Source organism: Elaeis guineensis, chromosome 9 (genome assembly GCF_000442705.2).
Source record: "Elaeis guineensis isolate ETL-2024a chromosome 9, EG11, whole genome shotgun sequence".
Lineage (NCBI taxonomy): Eukaryota > Viridiplantae > Streptophyta > Magnoliopsida > Arecales > Arecaceae > Elaeis > Elaeis guineensis.
In genome coordinates, this window is record NC_026001.2 from 88,551,581 (window position 1) to 88,573,485 (window position 21,905).

At 38.2% G+C, this 21,905-nt stretch overlaps 1 protein-coding gene and 1 pseudogene across 1 annotated transcript; one reads left to right on the plus strand and one right to left on the minus strand.

Moving 5' to 3' along the window:
• Nucleotides 1-462: 462 nt before the first annotated feature.
• LOC105051184 (uncharacterized) lies at nucleotides 463-5,575 on the plus strand (annotated as a pseudogene).
• Nucleotides 5,576-6,818: 1,243 nt separating this feature from the next.
• LOC105051174 (uncharacterized) lies at nucleotides 6,819-16,162 on the minus strand. The gene is made up of 17 exons (XM_010931486.3): nucleotides 16,033-16,162; nucleotides 15,535-15,672; nucleotides 15,233-15,408; nucleotides 15,074-15,153; nucleotides 14,892-14,993; nucleotides 13,423-13,546; nucleotides 13,228-13,286; nucleotides 13,012-13,077; nucleotides 12,406-12,476; nucleotides 12,218-12,314; nucleotides 10,489-10,563; nucleotides 9,388-9,486; nucleotides 8,632-8,775; nucleotides 8,508-8,537; nucleotides 8,368-8,430; nucleotides 7,156-7,233; nucleotides 6,819-7,071 (listed from the first exon to the last, which is right to left on the minus strand). Exons 2-17 carry the CDS (start codon nucleotides 15,651-15,653, stop codon nucleotides 6,979-6,981), a joined length of 1,476 nt encoding a protein of 491 aa, XP_010929788.1. The 5' UTR covers nucleotides 15,654-15,672; nucleotides 16,033-16,162; the 3' UTR covers nucleotides 6,819-6,978.
• Nucleotides 16,163-21,905: the final 5,743 nt, after the last annotated feature.

A 21,905-nucleotide genomic window follows, 5' to 3' on the forward strand; every position in this document is an offset into this window, starting at 1 on the left:
AGTTTAATTTATCTAAGTTATATCCGTAATTATATCCATACTTTTAGTATCCGAATAGCATCCGTATCCATTTAAAATAAATATAAATATAAATTTTTATATCAAATAATATCTGTATCCATATTTATATTTATCAAAAAAATAAATATAGATATGGATATATTGGTATCCGATCCGATTTCAATCTAGTGAGAGTCGCTATGCAAGGTAAGCTTTAGACGTGGTGGGATGGCCATGCCGGCAAACTACACGCCGAAGTTAGTTCAAAGTAATCAAGAGCATGATGTAAATTTCAAGTTTAACCTCGTATAGTCTTAGCGTTTGAAATAGGTTCGCAACCAACTCGATTCGTGACGAAGATAATGCGGAGGGGATTACATATTCGTCATGTCATTTGCAAATGGTGAATTATTACAGAAAACACCTGTTCTAATCTTTGTATTTGAAGTAAGCTCGGCGTGAGCTTACAAACTCGTTTCGAGCTCGGGAGAGGGAGGGAGAGCGGCTTCCGTTGCTTCTGGAAACCCTAGGCCGTGGCGGTTCACCTGGGAAGCCCCAGCCCACATTTCGACCCTCCGCCTCTATCTCTTCCGCGCGGGCTTCGATCCCTCCGCCCGATGCTCGACGCTCAGAGCCTCCCTCCGCTTCGACGAGTCCGTGCTCCTCGTCTCCTGGACCGACGAGGAGGAGGGGAATCGAGAAGTTTTTCTCAGGGTTCCGGTTCCTAGGGTTTTGATCGATCCCGGATGCCCCGTAGATTGCACGGACAAGAGCGACCATATTGCGATCAAGCTGGTCTTGGTCCTTCCCGTGGACCATCCGGTCGTGGCGAATTGCCGTGGGGTTCTTGATTCGGCTGGGGAGGAGGTGGGGGACTGGTCTCCGGATCGGTTGCTTCCACTCTCTCTGGATTCTGGTGAGTTAGAGCAAGTTTAAAGTTCTCTCTTTTACTTTGAATGGTTGCGGCACATTGATTAAAAATCTCATTTTGAATTCTATATATTGACAGAAGTTTCGTTCTTTGATGTGGGATGCATAAAATTTTGATTTGGAATCAGTTGTAATTGGCTGTAGAAGGAATGTTAAAGTAAGATCTTGGTTTGTCCAGCATTTTGTTTATCACATTATTAGAAGAAAAAGAAAACAAACAAGGGGGGACAGGAAGGAGGAAGTGGAATACTGATGTTTAGTCATGTCCAATGAGCTTGGCCTCCATTTTTTTCTTTTTTTAACATTTTTCCCAACTGTTTGTTATTTTGTTTCTTCAAATATCAATGAATACATGTTAGTTCTTCAAACAACAGAAACTGCTCTATTGATTAATGGAGGTTTTAGGTTGTGCTTTGTGAGGACTTGTATGGGTGTGTATTTGGTCCCACATGGATTAAGGTAGCCAAGGAACCAAATAACATCTTTCGGCCAGCCTATTTGGGATAGATCTTGAATGGCCATAAATGGTATCAGAGTGGACCTAGTCCAGGGTCCATTGAACTAGAGGACACCATAGCACGAGCCTGTTTGGATTGACTACAAGTTGATCGTGTATTTATGATTGCATTTGTGGTACTTGTGATTAGATTTAAATAGATTTGAACCCTTAGTCCAACAAAAATGTTAGGGCTTAAATTGAGAGAGCATGTGAGGACTCATACCAACATGTATTTAGTTTCATATCGATTATATACCAGATAGATTTTGGATGCTGATATGGGGCCAAGGATCCCAGATAACACCTTCTGACTGCTTATCTGGATGAGATCCTGGGTTGTTATATGCTTGGATGGTTTGACTTGAGTGGACAAAGGGTAAGTATATTATGATTTTGATTAAATACTTTCAAATGTTGCTTTCTAATATTCTTTGTCTCTATGTCCTCGAATAATGTGATTCAGATATGCGGAAACTTTCTGCTGAAGGTGTAAATTTCTTTTGCAAAGCATGTTCGACAAAGCTGACCAGGCAACCTCTCAGGTAGAAGTTGACAGTTTTGCAACTGTTGGAGTGTAACATGTTATGTAACCATTTGCCATCATAACTTGCTCTTTTAGTTGCATAATTAAATCAAACACATGTGAATTTTCATTTTCTTTATCAGATGCTTTGTGGAAATGCCATCAGAAAATTGGCGAGAGGTCACTGACAATTGGTTTGGGGCATGCTTCTGTTCTTTTGGAGGTATAAGTGAGAAACTAGTGTCTCAGTACATCAACTCTTATAATTGTGCAGAGGGAACCTTCAGTTATCATCTGCAAGGATGACCTTCAGGATTATACATTTCAACAGTGCTCAGAGTACTCAGAGTGGAAAAAACCAGATTTGATGGAAAATAATGTAGCCGATGCATTGAAAGAAGGCATCTGTGGGAATCTCTGTGAAGGCATTCGTGATTGTGCTGCTCACAAGGTGGGAAGAGTGGATTTTGATCTTAGAATAGAATCATCGGGGTATAAAAATGGTACTAATGTTTTGTGTTGCCCATTGCTTTCCTTATCAGCCTGCTGTGGCACCTACATCATTTTTCTAGGAAACTACTTATCTGGCTCAACCTGCTTGGATGAGACTCATAGTGCCATGGATGTGGATCTGTTGAAGCTTAACTTAAAGCAATGCTCAGATATTCTTGGGAACCCTCTTCCAACTTCTGTTGAGGAGACATCCAAAGATCATTGCCATTGTTGTGAAGATAAAACAAAATTTTGTTGAATTTTCATCATGGAAGATCTGCACTTGGCGTGTCAATAGCACCTACGAAATCCCAGATAGACAATAGTCATCTTGGAGGTGGTTTTATGAGTAGAACCTTCAACCTTTTGAATGATATAGAGTGGATTGAATTCTCATGCAGGAACTGCTTATCTCCTCTTGGGTCTTATCCTTATTCTAAAAGCAAAAATGTTCTCGCAGATGGTGGATTTCGACTATTTAAGTGTTATATTTCTACTTGTGTCCCTGCTGGTGGACCTCATGATTCAGGTCAGTTTCTATCAGATCTTAGATATAAATTCTAGTGTCTGTCTTTGAACAAGAATCATTAAGTTTTAACTAGGTATGGAGGTTATAGTCTTATAGATGTTGAATGGCAAAATCTCATGATGGTATCTACGTGCCTATTCATGCTACATATGAACATCATGCTGGTTTCAGAAAGTTTCTCTGCTTGCTGCTTGAAAGCAATAGAGAAGAATGAAGAACTGGGAAAAAATTCAGTAATGTTGGATATCCAACAAGTCAACAACTTTTAAAAATTCTGCAAATAATAAATTACTTAAGGAAAGGTTTGCTGTGTAGTGTATAAAGGTGCAGCTTTATAGTGCTTTCCAGCAAGCACTAGTCCAGCAATCAAGGCTAAGCAACATGATGGATTCTTGGGAGTAGAAAAATGAAAAGGGGACAGAAGATGATGGACTTGTACAATATTTTCAGAGAAAGATGTCCTATTTGGAGCCTTTAAAATCCCATTAATAAAGTTGTAGTATTGATCTAAAAAGTTCTAACAATTGATGCTAAGTGCATGAATGCAAACATGCAATATTTGTTTATGTATAACTAGATGCATGCATATGATTCATGTCAGCTATTATTTATTTTTCAATACTATGCTGAAATGTTTATAACCATCTTTTTCTGTATCTTAGTTCTTCCTATTGGGTGCTAAAATTAAGATCAAATATGAAACTGTTAGTGGTTAATATAACTCAAACATATAAGGTGATACTAATTCTTGAATGCAACGGAAGGCATCCAATAAAAAGTATGATCAAAGAAATTCTGTAGTGTAACGCAATAGGCCAGCTTGTTCTTTTTCTTATTATGAAAACTTGAGAACAACGAAATATTGTTGACTTCTCATTTGGTTCCTTATTCTTATAGACATCTGAAAACTTGTTTGACACTGAAAATATTATCTCATTGAGAAACTACAGGAAACACACATTGCAAAGAGTCTTTGCGCATCTGCTGCTTGAAAGTGCAGAAGATGAGCTTTCATTCCGAACAGTTGTCAAGGATCTGAGAACTAAATATCCAATGCTGCAATTGGTCCTTTTTAAGTTCAAAAGCCTGGTGCTCTTCTAGCTACTGTTCTGAAAATGTTAAAAAGGGACCACTTCATCCATCAGATCTGCAGCCTGTTGTCAAGGTGTTATTTTCAGACTGTAGTACTGCATCAGAAGTCAGTTCAGGGTTTTATGTTTTTCTTCTTACTTTTTCCCTGCTTTGTGCTTGCTGTTTGACTTATTAGATTGAATCAAGAACATGGAAGGTTGTACTTATTCATCCATCACCGAAAACTATGGCATAGATTATCCTTGAATCAATTAAATAAACAATGTTTAGTCTTTTTTATGATTCGAGATGAAATTGCAAATTAGCCTATACTCTAGTTGCACCCATCCATTTGGGAGGAGTTTCTGGATTAGGACCTTGAGAGGTGGTCTCCAAGTGTTCATGCAGCTAATTCTAAGGCAGGGCTCCCGCCAATTATAATATTGTGTGTGTAGTGTGTGTGTGTGTGTGTGTGAGAGAGAGAGAGAGAGAGAGAGAGAGAGTTTGATGGTGGTGATCATGAAATTTACACTTAACAGTATGTGCTGATTGGAACCGGTAATTTCTTGGTGAGCAAGATGCCTCTTTTTTGTATTGCTTATCTTGCAAAGCAGACACTGTAATAGCAACTGTCTCTCACAATGCACGGGAGCATAGAAGGAGGATGACTATTTTGGGGTGATAACCTATTTCATTTCTGTTTTCTTTTTCAGTGACCAATTTCTGATACTGACGTGTCTCGTTGTGCATGCTCAGTGCCGAGGATGGCTGCATAGAGGACTTTTGTGTTGCAATTATATTATAGAGAAGATTTCTAGAAAAATATAATTTCTAATTAGGATTTTGATGAGATGGATCCACCTTAGTTTGACTTTACTGAACAGTCTTCCTGCATTACCTTGCTAATTGGACCAATTCTATTGCTTTCTCATGTATCACTGTGGGTGGGTGGGAGAGAGGTGGGGAGAGGCTGGCAGTTATTCCATATCCAAGTTGCATAATGAAATAGATATAGGCAATGATAGGGCTTGACTTCGACAGGAATGGTGAAAGGATTTAGATTGCTCAACGAAAATAGCTGCATGTAAGGGCTTTTAGTTTTAGCAATGTCTTATTCTGGACTTCCAGAAACTATATCACCCGTAACATGGTCATTGCAGAAAGACTTGTACATAGTTCTGTTTGCTAGAAAAGGATGAAAATTATCTATTTATTATATTTCATGGTCCTTCTATGTTATGTTTCTGATATTGTCCTTTTTTCTACATCTACAAGCAGGCAAATTGAGGATTGGTCAACCGGAAATCATGCTGAAGAATTGTATATGATGACACATCCAATAGAAGAACTGACCAAGTACCTGAATTCAGCTGTAGATAAACTACCACCATCTTGTTCCTCTTTGCAAGGAATGTATTTATCAACGTTGGAGAGGTAGCAAATATTTGAGTTTGACAGAACTGTAAACTTCAAAACCTTTCACTTGCTGCCATCTGATGATATAAATAGTTTACAATATGCTACTTGGCAATTGAAATCTTCCATTCTTGCATTTGGCTTTTCAAGTCCTTAAAATCTCTTGGGAGGGAATAATCCAGTCTGTCCATTCACAAGTAGATGCTGAAAGAACACTACTATGTTGATGATTGGGTCCTTGCTTATCTTCCTCTTATAGAGATGAGCAATCCTCGTGAGATGTCAACTTCTTGACAGGGTCGAGTCTTTAGGTCTTCTGATGACATCTAAAATACCACTGCAAGCTTGTCGGTATTTTTCTTCCGCCATATTGTCCGCGTTTTTGTTTGTTTTGGTGGTGTAATGTACCAGCAATTAGGGATGGCAAACAATCTAAATAGCTGTTGGTTTAAACTTGATCTTAAGCTAAAACTTGAACCACCAATCCAGGCTCGAAATTAACTTCAAGTCAAGCCACAAATAAACCCGGTTAGATCAAGCACGGCTCGGTTAGACTTGAAAATACATCCACGCATGCATACATACATACATATATATGCGTGCGTGCGTTGTTTGTTTGCTGGATCTTAGATCCATGGGTCCACAATATTAAGATCTTGCCCAATATCAAGATGTTGCTGGATCTTAGACCCATTGGTGCACAGCATCAAGATCTTTCCACAATATCGAAATGTGGAAATTAATTTGATTACGATGTAGGTGTCGCAAAGAATCTGAACAGCTCGAGCTTAACTCGGGCTCGGTCGTGGAAAAGCTCAGTTTAAGCCCCATTTGAAGCTATGAACCAAGCTTGTACTCAAAACCTAGGCTTGAAATTAATGTCCAGTCAAGCCAAATATAGACCTAGCGGATTAACTGCTGGAGAAGTCGCACGAATCGGGCGGGAAAGGATGGAGAAATGAACACATCATTCATGAGAAAACCTTGTAGCTTGAAATAGAATAGGCTTCTGCATTGACGAAACCATCAACACACCGTTTTGCTGAAAAGCCCGCCAACCATTTGAGCACCGGTGGCATGGCAACAAGCCAGAAACCCACCCACTTAACAAGAAAATACAAACGCACTCAACAAGAAGAAAATATGCCACATTTGCCAAAGTCTCTGGTCAGCCTAATCGAACTTGCATGAAAAAATTAAGAGACAAAAATACCACACCTCTAGCTCTGCCTTCAGATTTGTGTATTTTCATGGAACAAAGAGAGTAGCAGCAGCTATATACAGCCGGCGCAGGTTGCATTGAATTAAAGTCCATATATTAATAAAATAATGGAGAAAAGATTAGATAAGAAGCAAAAGAGTAGAAACAAATGAATCACTGAAGATACGAATAGAAATAAATTTGCAAGCCCATTTCCAAGAACATCAGTCAAAATTGCATATTTTCCCTCTAGTTTTATTTCTCCAACCCAAAGTCTACAATCCACAACATAGATGCAACAGTGCAAAGCAGACGGATTAACGCTCAGCTGCTGGCCCCGGATCTGTTTTTTGGTTGCTAGACCTGCCGAAGCTACGAACAACACCTGGATCACTTAAGGTGTCCCATACCTGCCAAGATTACAATACAGTAGTTCGGGTTAAAATTAAGGAATTGGGATAGCATTAAAATGGAATGGGGGGATTTATGCTTGCCTGCAATTTTCCCTTGGAACCTCCAATGGCTAACAAGAACGGGCTGTCCTCTGAAAAGGATATAGAGAAAATAGCTCCCTGATAAAATTGAAGTACAACAAGTGTCATACTACAAACTAAGCCATGAACATTAGAATGGAACCTCAACAACAATCAGAGGAGAAATTTTATTTGCATCCTGATGTTCTTGTGCTGTAATTTCCTTTTGTGCGTAAGGATTAACAGAATCAAGGACGTATTGCACTGCATGCTCAAATGTCAGACACAAACAACTGTGCATGGTTAACATAGTGTTTGAGATTATACTGAGGTTAAAAACCACCGTATTGAGAATATGATAATCAGTTACAGTAAAATGTTGCTTTAAACAGGGTAAGCAAGTGCAGATGCACACAGGCACGCATGTGCAAGTGCACAAGTAGACATGTGCACACCGAAAAATGCATGTGTTACATACACATCCACCAACTTGCAAAATGCACATGGAAACATTTTATGTATCATGAAAACTGCACAAAACTCCTAAACACTCATTTATCTATGACAACATACAAAGATAACAGCACTCTATCAGTGCTCTTCGCCATCAGTCTTCTCCCATTTTTTCTTTCTAATGCTAGAGCCTAAAAATGCAACCATCTTTTCTTTAACCTCTCTTGGGCAAGACTGTCTCAATGCAAGTGCAATATTCGGTCTCTCAAATTTCAACAATTTACCCTATGAGGCATTTTGCACAGATCAAGACCCTTGCTATCTACACAAATAAAAGAATGATGATAAAACAGGCAACCATGTTCCTACATCAAATGCTCCTATCAATTAGATATACTGCAAGTGATGCGAGCAGAGCCATCCATAAATCAGTCAAGTTGCAATGCAAGTATGCCAAATGTTAGTTTCATGTCAATAAATAACACATTTGTACACAAGAAATAAAGTTCCACTCAACCACATAAATAGGTACATGCATAAGCAAAACTATGATAAAGACAGGTCGGGCTTGTTTCAGCTTTTGCTGTTGGATTTTCTCTGGATCAGCTGAAAACATACCCCTACTTAACAAATCCAAGCACTATTGGAATGCATGTGTACATGCTAATATAAATACAGACCTTAAAGCCTCAGAAGCATAAATTTAATTCCTTTATTCTATATGAATAGAAGGCAGTTGACTGGTTGTACCAAACAAATAAAACTTTGTACAAGACTTACAGCTTTTGGATTTGTAGATGCAACACAAGAAGGCTGGTTATCTGAAATGTCCCAGAGTTTCACCTGCAATATTTGCAAAGGTGAGAATTGGCAATATATCACACAATCAGCTGGGGAAGCATAAGGATTTCCCTTCCTACCATTTTATCTGTGGAAGCAGTAGCAAGAAGCTGCACAGAAAACGAGTAATAAATATTCCATTATCAAACTTTAGTTCCTTTTGCTCTCTACCAACCATACAGAAGGATGGATATAAGAACATACATTAGGAGCTGATGGATTATAAGAGATTGAAGAAACAGCTTTATCATGTGCATGAAGGGTGAAACATGGCTTGGGGTTAGAACTTGAATCAGATGCAGTCGCCCGGATATCAAAACCTTGGACTGTACCATTCTCGAGACTGACCTGAAGCACATTAACCATGTTAGACTCCAGATGAAAAAGAAAACAAGCAAACGAATTAGACATAAGCAAAAGTAGCTCCATGAATGCCAATAGGCACTACCTCAAAATTTAATGATGGGACAATGAATCCTCCATTGTCATTCATTTTAATTAAGAGCAAATGGACAATATTTGTTTCAAGACCAATATTATTCAAGTCCTTTTCGCAACTTCCATGCAGGTTTTTTGGGGTCTGCCCTTCTATTTCACGCCTCAACACTATCTCAGGCTCTACTTCTGAAGGCCTCATTACTATATTCACTAGAATGATCATTGCAAGGAGTTTCTCACCAGTTATCTTCCATTGGTGCAACTTGAACACAAACTATAAAATGTTTGTATCACATATGGATCACTGAGACACAGCAAAACAGAGTAACAGACAGTAGTGCTGATGGGATTTTCCTAATGCCACTCATTTTTCTTCATATAAGAACCTAGACCAATAGGTGGGACTGTTGTTTCAGAGTGCCCCACATCTCCCTTACCAAGTTATAACAAAACGTGTACCCTTCCCATGGTAAACTTCCATAGGCTAAAGCAATAATTGATAAAGCATCCACAGAAACTCACCACAAATGAGTGTTCATTATGTGGGTCCCATGCCAAGCTCTCAACATCAGCTGTTACAGACCACTTGTTCCTAGCATGCTCACTAGACCTCATATCCATCTGCACTTTGGGGAAAATTACAAAAGATTAGTTTAGAGCAATATCATACAGCATTGACAGAGACAGTTTCGACTATTTACATTTTGGTAGGATAGTTTAGACCACTTGTTAACATAACACAATATTGTTATAATTTTTCTCAATAATTTCTCTGGTAGAATGTCAGCATGTTAATTTGCAGGGAGTTATCATTTACACGTATTTAACATAAGCAATTCTTAACAAACGCATAATAAAATTTTAGACCACCATCTTACACACAGATTGCCTCCTATTTTCAAACCCAAATTGATGTCTAAGAAGATGACTCATTTAGAGAACCAAAAGATAGCCTGAAAGGCACTGAAAAAGCATATTGCACAGATGATTTCTGAAGCCTTGTAGACAAATTATCATATCAAGAGATGGTTTTTATTTTCTAATCCAAATTCACCACTAATGAGAATGATTCATCAAGAGAACTATTGTTACCATGGAAAACACATTGAGACAGCATTTTATGCATAAAATCGCTGATGCCTCATAGATGCAACAAAATCAATCTGTATTATTTTCAGAATTTTACTTTTGCACTAAGAAAGTGAAGTTCTATGCAATTAATGGGCAAATTGGTAAAATGAGTATGTCACCAAAACATAAAATGGAAACAAAAACATATGGTTTCTCTACAAAATGTACTTGCAAATATGTCATGGCTTTCTCCGGTATCCAAGCAAAAAAAACTACTACACCAATCTCAGCAAAGATCAACATATAGCAGTCTTGGTCAAATTTTAGTAGGAACACATGAACCATTTGGATATGGTAGATCATCACAGTGCTTTAGGGGTTGACAGCAAAACTCATCAATGGCCTAAAAACACAGAATGACAGCTAAGACTAGGTGAAACACAAGCACATGTGGTTTATGCTGCTACCAAGTTGCATTGCGATATAAGATATATTGCCATGCATATGATGGTCTGGCATGAAGTATAAAAAAAAAAAAATGTGATCCATTACCATAATAATTGATTTATCAAAAGATCCACTGAGAAGTACTTCTGGTGAATGCCGGCTCCATGTAACCACTTGAACCTACAAGATGTGTCAAGAGAGTTGATCAGGTTGCACTTCTGAAAGGTTTCATAAATATCATAACTTTGAGTATGCCGATGGAAAAAAGATCAGGTTGACAACTACTTATTACATTGGTAAACTAGTCCCATATAGTGAAAGGTAGAAAGAAGTAGAAAGGTCTTTCCAAAAACAAAAGGTTTATGGTCCAATTAATCCAATTAACGTGCAGAACAACCAATCTGTGGATGGCCAACACCAAGAAAGATATTTTGGTCAGTACCAGCCAAGGTTGGGATCTTGCATATATTCTACCAGTGACCAAAACCCATCAGGAAATACCAAGTAATATAATAGACATAATAATATAGTAGTTGAAAGATAACTAAGTCCAAGAACCAAATTGACTCAGCTGATCGAGTCCCAAACTGAAGGACTTAACTGCCCTACTTGATTCATAACCAGCTGAACGAGCCTAGTTCTGGATCCAATTATTAGAAAAATTGCTGATCTCTCAGCCACTGTTTATCAGACTTTAAACAGTATTTAATTAAAAACCTTATAAATAAGCATCTATTTAAATCAAGACTGGCCTATACTTGTCCACATCTCAGTAGCCAGAGACTTCAATCAGGTATCATAGCAACTTTGAAAACTTCCCCAAAACATGTAATGACCCTCATTTCTTAAATACTTCGTGACTTCAAAAGTGTTTTAAAAATATCATCAGCTTCCTTGACCTGCACCAGCTCCCACTCCTTGTTCTCACAACTAACGTCAACATGAGCAATATGGAGATCATTCTTAGTCCAAATCTGACCAAATACATTTATAGTCCTAGAATGCTCGAGATGCCTATCATGTGGGGCCACTTAATAGTTAATTGGATCCACTTGGACTAGGATAAGAAATTTTAATTATATTAAATTCATATACTCTACAATTTAATACCAATTTCATATCAATATATAGGGAAGTTTGATGATAAACTTGGAACCATTTAGATATACAAATAGATAATATATAGAAACAATTTATGAGACACGTTTTAAGTACTAGAATGAAGAAATTTAACTCATTTAGGTATGCATCTAATAAGCCTTCATATAAAATGTATAATTTTATGTTTGCAATGTGTCAAACTGCCGCACAGGGTAACTATGATCACCTACATGTTTCAAGAGCCTTGCTAAGATGCTAGGCCATATTTTAAAACTCAAAGAGCCAGGTTTCAAAATCCCAGACATATTTTCAAAAGGATTAATAGATGAATAGAAAAGAACCTAAAGGATCTCAAGAATCTCTGAGATCATCTCAACTACCTAACTATTAGAAATTTTCCTATATGGGTTTAATAGTGTTAAACTCATGTTAAAACATATCATGTACATATATAAAATTGGTGGAAGATCTCAAGGGTTAAAGTGAACCTTTAAATAAATAAATAAATATAAATATAAATATATATATATATATATATAGACAGCTTTTTTTTTTCTACAGAACAAGTGAACCTAAAAAAATAAAAAAAATAAGTTTGTCAAAAAAAAAGGGTCACAAGAAGATGGAGAGTACAAGGAAAGAGAAATGGATAAAAGTATTCAAAATATTGACAGTTTAATAAATGCACCAAACTTCACTGTTCTTTATATTATGGAAGGTTTAAAAAAGTTGCCTTGTCTGTATGATGCTCAACTGTGACAGCACATTTCCCAGTAACCACATCCCAGACCTTGACAGACTTATCAGCACTTGCACTAGCTAGGACATTCCTAAAACAAAGACAAGCACGAATATTAATATAGTAAAGAATAATATATCGACCGACAAAGAACCTGCATCGTCAACAATATATGTGCTTACCTCACCTCCTTGTTCCATGCCAGACCAAGTACAGAGTCTCTATGACTGCCCTTCTTGTACTTAGTTGATGTCTACAGGTGCAAATCCAAATAATCAGTTAATAACTATAATGCCAATGGGCCTCCATGCAAGTTCATTGTGAGTAAAAATCCACACAAAATCAGTTACAGGCAAAACGAATGACATCCAAACTACTAAAATTTAACACATTATCTGCATCTTCAGCAAATCCACATTCATATTTCATGCTCACGTACAATTTTCCAATGTTTCAATGTCAGTGATAAAATCATAAAAGTTAAGTTCATGTCAAATATCTGTGTACTTAAACAGTATATCAAAGGATAGTTCTAGTAAAATCTAGGAAGCCACATAGCTATCCTTTTCTTACTAAATAACGTCATTGCTGAAAATGTTGATGCCAATCAATACACAGATAAACCACAAGATTATATGTAATCCTCAAAAAAAGATGCCAAAGGAGAATGATTATCATTATGCATTAATAATACATAACAGGAAAGCACATTTAGAAGCAGATGAATATGATTAATCAAATTACGATGCCATGAAAATATTCCTTTTCAATAGTAACTTATGGCATACCTTTCTTCCTCCTTTCTTTCTCTTTGAAACACCTCCCAATTCCATAAATGGTTTCACCTCATCAACCTGTGAAACATAAAGTACAGAATATTGATTTTATAAGTTATGTATGTTGCCTCATCTTCAAAGAACAGAAACAAAAATATTTATTTAAAAATACCAAAGTATTATCAAAAATGACATCAAACAACAAGATTCTCATTATAATAGACATACAAGGTCAAGGTCCCATATTTCAATAGCAGGTTCCATTGAGCCTACAGCTATAAAATTCCCTGCCAATGTCAAGACCAAGGACAGAACTATTATCAGGTTCCAAGGATATGATCAGATATTATCTAATTAGAGTTCCATGCTCAGTCCACTACAAGAGTGATCACATTTAAAAAGGCAGGTGAAAGACCAGGCTACCTTTATCACCACTTTTAAGGTTACAATCAAGCCAAGCTGTGCAGAGGGGAAAAGCTGGAAGGATGACATCATGATGAACATACATATTCGAATCTCCATCCTCCAATTCCTCAAAAATATAAACCTGTCATACCAATGTAGAGTTAGCTTAAATGAGGAATCTAAAAACGCAGGACTTCTTATCTAGACTAAAGAAGGATTAGATAAAGATGAAACAGAAAATGTTAAGCAATTTTGTTGCCGTCCATGTAGCTGACAGAATAATTTTGTCTACTGAAGATTATATTAAGTTTTTACAGATTCAAGCGAAATGTTATAATTTTGTATTTGTAAGTGTCGTAAATATAATGAATTAATAGTGACTCCCTGAATTAAGACATGATCTTGGAATTATGTTTTGCAAATTGTGAGACAGATGCATTGTTGGTGAGACACTACAGAGGATTAGGGAAAAGGAAACCAGATAAATCAGGTGACTTGACTTCCATTCTGGAAAACTTGTGTCCTTCAGGGTACAACCATATCCAAATAATTGCGGTTAAAAATTAAGTATCACTCATTCACTCAACACGTTATATTGAATTAGGTCCGCATATGAATTGAGTTTTGACATCTTGCATAAACATCTTCAATGATAGTTTTTCAGGTAAGAATTATGCAGGTAAGAGTAAGACTGTGGCAGGTCTGATTTTGCAAGAACCAGACTCAATATTCTTGTGTCTAGCCTATGGCTGGGACTCATACCTTTCAATAAAGTTTATCTGGATCTCAAATGGGTTGTAAGCAACTTCAACCAACCTCCTTATGCTCCTGCCAGTTTTTCTAGATTCTTTTAGAATCTCGGTTCCACTTATTAACATAAGAACTTTTAAAATGTATAATATTCAAGATTTACAGGAACTTATGGAATCTATTCTGTATAATTTCACTTTTAAAGACCCATTTGTCTTTTCTGAAACAAAATCTTGAAATCCAATTTTCATTATTATTTTTGCATGTAAACAAAAACTAGTTAAGAAATGTAACAAATTGACATAGGAGATTGTTCAAAACTCTCTCTCTCCACCATCATATGGGAGATTAAGATCCCACATTTGTTAAGTCTGATAGGTGAGAATGTATTGCACTTGGTAAGTTAAGGGAAACCTTGGTTAGAGCCTCATCAAACCAAAAGAACCACCATGTCCTAATCAAACCATGCAAACTAAGAAGGTATTTCACAAACTTGCTACATGACTACAATAGAAGAAAATTGTCGTTTGGCACATAAAACATCAATGAAATAGTTCAAGCAACTATAATATAAAAATATAAAGGGAAATATCAATGATAATATAAAAATATAAATGAAAAAAGGATCAAGAATTGAATAGATGAACCACGATCACTTTATGGATATCATAAGACCTACTAAACAACCATTGAAATTGCAAAAGACAAAAAGTCATGTGCTCATAAAAAATGAATACCTCAAGATGACTCATTTCATCATCATTCCGTGCACAAATTATGACCGCATCTGTTGATTTTATGATGTCGTCTTCACTTTCTTCATCATCATTATCATCATCCTACTTAGAAAATTGTTTAAACATGAGGCAAAGATGATACAACATAACATAAGTATGACAATATGAGAATGAAGACTCACATCCTTATTTTTCAGATACGGGTCCATGTCATTACTCGGATAGAAAACGTCACCCAGGCCAGTACTAAATAACTCGATGCCTAAGAAAAAACCATGAATTCTAGAAGCTGATAGTTCAAATTTTACCGGAATCCAAACAAACAGGAGGGGAAAGTGTACCATCATCCTCTTCATCATAATTATCCATGTCAAGTTCTTGAAGACCATCAGTTATGTCTTGAAAATTGGCAGAGCTTGTATTTCCCTGACCAAGAGCTCTTGCTGCAGCTCTTGCAATGGCTACTTCATCCACTTCCATATCCATGTCCTCATCTTCCTCTCCCTCACTGTCTCCTCTGCACAATAGGGTTAACATCATTATTTAATGTGAACAGCATCACAGTGCAACAAAGTAATTCAATGCCAACAGCTATATCATTAAAACTAAAACAACACACAACAAAAATGGTGAGAACATTTACCTTCTTTCCAGGGCCCCCGTGGCTATTATTTGGTCAATCTCCTCTTGAGAAGGTGGCTCGGCAACCTCTGGAACCGTCTTCGAAGCCCCTTTAGGGACCCAACAGACAGCTGAAATCATCGTTATCGCAAAAATATACCTATAAGAAAATAAGGGATAAATCAATGAGTAAAAGAATGAAACCGTAGATTTACATAGATATATATTAAAATTTCTGCAGTACCCATAGAATGAAACCGTAGATTTACAAAGATATATATTAAAATTTCTGCAGTACCCATAAAAGATTCATGTTTCAAGATAGCAAGGAACTACATTGTTTAACATCTCCATGATAAAAATTGGTAAAGAAGATAAAAAAGGATTAATTTTTTTAATGAAATTTATATTAAAAAGAAAATAAAAATAATCATCTCTTCCAACCCTTTCGATTTTATCCTCAGACAAATTTTCAGGGCAATTCTAAAACCCTAGAGAAAAATGGCAGGAGGAGTCGAACCTAAGAATAGGAGAGAAAGGCGACGACGAAAGGCGGAACCGAAGCACCAGCGGAGACCGGTAGAGAGGCGGTCCGAAGTGAGGCGGCGGCGGAGGAGGCGATCGAGGCAGGTCGGCGAAGAGGGGGAAAAGGGTTTAAGGGGAGTGGGGCTGGAAATGGGCCGGGCCGGCCCCATAATTTTTCTCAGGCTTTGGACCAGGCTTAGGCCCAAAAATTTATTAAAATTTAAGGCCCAAGCCCGGCCCGAATCCAATCGGGCCGGCCCTTGCAATTTACCAGACCCAAAGTTGAGGACCCATGGCATCTACCCGGTTACAAAACAGTTTGAGGAAACTTGGATCGGATGGACAGTTTGAGGAAAATAATGATGCCCTATGAATAAAATTCCTGATATGCATTATTTCATTGCTGAAACACTATACAGAAAACAAACAACGATTGAGCAATATTACTCCTTTTCCTTAGGAAAGAAAAGTCATAAAAAATTTAGCATCGTTTGGTAAGTAACACCAATGCATTATTCATGAAATCTGCTGATTTATCAATATAAAATATTTAATAAAATTTGAATAACCTACAGCTGAAGTAGAAAATGTCACTCACACAAATAAGCATCGAATCTAGCATTTCAGGGGGAAAACAATTACAAAGCAGTAGTTCAATATCTCTTCCATTATAGGGTAATAATCAACTCAATAAATGGTTGCACATGACGAAGTGATAATAAGACATAAGAAGTGAACTTAAAATATAAAAATATAAATAATATAGGTCCTTGAAATAAAATTCTGATTTCATTGATTATACATCAATATGTGTAACATTCTTCCAACAAAGGCATTCCATTCCATTCTAGTTATCAGGAGGTAGTGAGGTACCTACTATAGTGATTGATTAGGCGAACGGCAACCAAGATTGAAGACCGGAGGAACATAGACGGCCAACTTCAAAATCCTAATATCGAGAGGAAATAAGGAATAGGGATTGAGGAATACGAAGGTCGGAGGTCTGGAAGAAGGGGGATTCGATAGGATCCATACCTAAAATGGCAAACAGCAATGGTCAAAGATGGGAAGACTGAAGAGCGGTGTCTGCGTCCGCGATAACCGATGGAGAAAGATAAAAGAAGATCGAAGGCGGGGATAGAGAAAGGGGGAAGAAAAAAAGGCCAGCGTCGGCAATGGGAGAAGACGGAAGTCAGGAGAAGACGACAGGGGCTGGGGCTAGGGCTCTTTGCCTCTTTGAGACTTCGTTGGGATGGGGAAGTCCAGAGAAAAGGGGAACAGTGAACACCAGAAGGCGGAAGCCCAAAATTTGGCTAGTAGTTAGCTAGTGCTAATTGACCACTTAACCGAACTAAATCAATTTTAAAAAAAAATCAAACTCAGATCAGAAATTCGGATCCATGATCGGACTGAAATTCAGGTTCAGGCTCAGGCTAGATCAAAGATAAGCCCGAGTCCAACCCGAAAGACAAATGGACTATATATTCAAATCTAAATCGTTTGAACTATTTCGTGCTGAGTCCAAAGCCCGACTCGAAGTTGGCCTGGCCCGATGGCCTCGTGCCGACCCGAACTCAGTTCCAACTCTAAAAGAAAGGGGACAAGTGGGGCTGGAAATGGGCCTGACCATATCCCAATCTAAGCCTAGTTCGAAATAATTTTTCAGATTTCTGACTAGATTTAGGTTTGAAAAGCATTAAAAAATTCAGATCTGAACATGATCCACGGCAAGTCTGAGCCCGATCCAAATTATCCATCCAGCCACTCTGCTGCCTCTAACCCCTTCATCAGCCCCTCCACCTCCCTGGAGCTCATGAACACCATTGCATCCATCCCTTCAACTTCAACTTCTTCAAAACTTCCATACACTCGGGCCCCACCCACTGATCGAGTCTCATATGTTAGAACCCTCACTAAAATCCATCTGGATGCCTTCAAATCCTCGAAGAAGCTTAGAATTCACTGGTGGCTCCTCTAGATCGACGATAATTGGCACAAGGCACATTACCCTCCTCCCAACCCGTCCTCTAGCACCACCATCAAATCCATTGGAGAAGTGATCTCGGGCACAAGAATCTTAATCCGACTAGTGTTTCGATAAAGTCAAGAGAGGAACCCACTCTCATGGAAAAGCTTAGTGTCTTTGCCGAGGGTGGCAACCATGAAGGGCTTTCCGGCCTCGATGAGGGCTAGGGCGAAGGCAGCAATGGGGGAAGATCAGAAGATAAAAGGAAGAGAGATTTAATCAATAATTGGATAGATGAACAGATAGGAAGAGGGATTTTAAGGTCCTTCGAGTTCGAGATGAAATCACAAATATAAGTATTTAGCTAACTAACTAATTGACTAGGATGGTGCTTGGGCTATTGATCGAACTAAACCCACTTAGAATCGGGTTTGATCGGACTATTAATCAGGCTTTTTGAGCTATTGATTGGACTTGAATTTGGACTTAGGACAGGCCAAATATATACCTAAGATCGGTTCAAAAGGCAAACGGACTCTATAATTAGATCCAAATCTAGCCTGAACAGTTTTGGGCCTAATTCGAAGTTCGACCCAGAAAGTACTTTTTGAGAGCGAAAAAGTATTTTCTGGCACTCTAAAAGCTTAGCCAAATAGGGTCTTAAAATTTGGCCAGTTGATTAAACCAGTTAGCTAGTGCTAGTTTGGCCACTTAATCGAACTAAATCAATTTAAAGAAGAAACTAGGCTCGGACCAAAAACTCAGGCCCATGATCGGGCTGAAATTCAGGCTCAGGATCAGGTCGGGCCAAAGATAAGCTCGAGCCTAGCCCGAAAGATAAACAAGCTATATATTCAAGTCCAAATTTGATCTGAACTATTTCGAGCTGAGTCCAAATCCTGACCCAAAGTTGGCCTGGCCCAATAGGCCTCGCGCTGGCCTGAGCCCAGTTCCAGCCCTAAAGGGGAGGGGATAGATAGGGCTAGAAATGGGCCAGACTACATCCCAATCTAAGCTTGGTCCGAAATAATTTTTTAGATTTTTGACTGAATTTAGATCTAAAAATCTTTTAAAAAATTTAGATCCAAACATGATCCACGGCAAGTCTGAGCCTGGTCCGAATTACCCACCAAGCCACCTGCTACCTCTAATCCCTTCATCAGCCCCTCCACCTTTGTGGAGCTCATAAACACCATTGCATCCATCCCTTCAACTTCAACTTCATCAAAACTTCCATGCACTCGAACCCCACCTATTGAGTCTCGTATGTCAGAACCCTCACTAAAATCCACCTTAATGCCTCCAAATCCTTGAAGAAGTTTAGAATCAATAGTGGCTCCTCTAGATCGACGACAATTGGCACAAGGCATATTACCCTCCTCCCAATCCGTCCTCCAGTGCCACCACCAAATCTATTGGAGAAGCGATCTCAGGCACAAGGCTCTTAATCCAGCTAGTGTTTTGATAAAGTCAGGAGAGGAACCCACTCTCATGGAGAAGCTTAATGTCTATGCCAAGGGTGGCAACCATGAAGAGCTTCCTGACCTCGACAAGGGCTAGGGCGAAGGCAACAATGGGGGAAGATCAAAAGATAGGAGGAAGAGGGATTTAATCAACAAATAGATAGACAAATAGATAAGAAAAGAGATTTTAAGGCCCTTCGAGTTCGAGACAAAATCATAAATATAAGTACTTAGCTAACTGGCTAATTCACTAGGATCGTGCTCGGGCTATTGATCGAACTACATGCACTTAGAATTGGATTTGATCAGACTATTAATCAAGCTTTTCAAGCTATTGATTGGACTTGAATTTGGACTTAGGTCAGGCCAAATATATACCTAAGATCGGTCCAAAAGGCAAACAGACTCTATAATTAGGTCCAAATCCAGCCTGAACAGTTTTGGGCCTAATTCGAAGTCTGACCCAGAAAGTGCTATCTGAGAGCCAGAAAGTACTTTCTGGCACTCTAAAAGCTTAGCCAAATAGAGCCTTAAAATTTGGCTAGTTGATTAAACCAGTTAGTTAGTGCTAGTTGGCCACTTAATCGAACTAAATCGATTTAAATAGAAAATCAAGCTCGGGCCAGAAACTTGGGCTCATGATCGGGCTGAAATTTAGGCTCAGGCCCAGGCCGAGCCAAAGATAAGCCCGAGCCCAATCTGAAAGACAAACAGTCTATATATTCAGGTCCAAATTCGATCTGAACTATTTTGAGCTAAGCCCAAAACCCGATCCGAAGTTGGCTCGGCTCGATGGGCCTTGCATCAACCTAAGCCTAGTTCCAGACTGAAAGGGGAGGGGACAGGTGGGGCTGAAAATGGGCCGGACTACATCTCAATCTAAGCCTGGTCCGAAATAATTTTTTAGATTTTTGATTGGATTTAGATCTAAAATTATTTTAAAAAAATTAGATCCAAACATGATCCACGACAAGTCCAAGCCCGGTTCAAATTATCCACCCAGCCAACCTGCTGTCTCTAACCCCTGCATTAGCCCTGTTAGGTTTCGGGTCACGCAATGGAAGACTGGATTTCAAAATTTTTATGAAATCTGATAAACCCGAAATCCAAAATCCTAGGATCTCCTTTGTTATATTCAATCAAACATATATACTTATAAGTGAGATTTAGAAATAAAACCTTAGGTCGGTGAAAAATGGAAGAAGTCGGTATCCTTTCTTTTCCATGAGGTGCGCAAACGTTCGCCCTCCAACAAGTGATCCACACGAAATCAGGATCAAGAAAATGCTCCGGCAAAATCTTGCCTTATCAAATTCTCCTCCCGAGAACTATCTTGCCTTGCTAGGATCAATTCCCAGCACTCCACCAATTCTCTCTTAAATGGCCTAAATCTTTCTCTTAGCCTTTCAAAAGGATCTTCCTAAACCCTTGTCCTTATGAAAAACTCCTTATCTTGAAGTCTAAGATCTTGCCTTAAAGAAGACCCCTTGTCTTAAAACTACAAAATCTTATCTTAACAAAGGAAGGAAGAAACTTTTCGGACTTCTGATTGATTTTTATCCAGACCAAAGGGGGGGTATTTATAACATACGAATAGATGCTAATATGTCTATTTGTAAAAGTCTTGAATCTGGTTATTAACGTATCAAATACGTCCTTTAATCAGAAGGACCGTTGTTACACGTTATGAATTCATACGACGTTTAAGCATCGTATGACTTCTTTTCAATAACCGAACTTTCTTATGATTGTTTGACCAGGTCAAACCTGATCCTAGCCGTCCAAATCCCATGCCATAATCTGATTAAGGCCTTAGATTTAATTTAAAATATCAGGAGATAATTGATACGTGAAAAGTTACGAAAAAAATTTCAGCCTTCTAGAATTGGCGCCACCAAGATCCCATCTTGGCCCTTCAAATGTGTTTTGACTTGGTCAAATTACTCAACCAAAGATGGGGATTAAATATTGGCCCTCTAATTCTTATTCCAAAAAGGTGATTAACATGCAGAAGGACTCTTAGCCCTTTTGCATGCCAAGATAAAATGCCTTGCGCCAAGAACCATGCGCCAAACCTTATCCACTTTATCTCCACGCCATTTAAGTATTTTAATCCCATTAAAATTCTTCAAAAATTGCATGCAATAAGATAAAGGAAAGAGATTAGTTGGTGGCAAAAATTAGGATTAGATCCTTCTATGAGAAGGACTCTAATCCTCTCACACGTTACAAGTCTTCATGCGCTAAAACCCAAATGCATGACCTGATTTCCATGCCCCATAAGCCATAGATTTTAATCTCATTAAAATCTAATAAAATTAGGCATTAAACCTCATCAAATAAGGATTAAAATAGCATAAAAATTCAGAGTAAAATCTCTTTAGAGAAGGACTTTTGTACATGCACAATTCTTGCGCCAAACAATGTGGTGCCTTACAC

Bases quoted from the DNA above. Each gene is read 5' to 3' on its own strand.
- LOC105051174 (XM_010931486.3), bottom strand. From the start codon at position 15,653: ATGATTTCAGCTGTCTGTTGGGTCCCTAAAGGGGCTTCGAAGACGGTT. The intron at 13,547-14,891 runs GTATTCATTTTT...TTGGTATGACAG, and splicing joins ATGAAATGAGTCATCTTGAG to GTTTATATTTTTGAGGAATT. The intron at 7,234-8,367 runs GTAAGTCTTGTA...CAATTTTATCAG, and splicing joins CATCTACAAATCCAAAAGCT to GGAGCTATTTTCTCTATATC.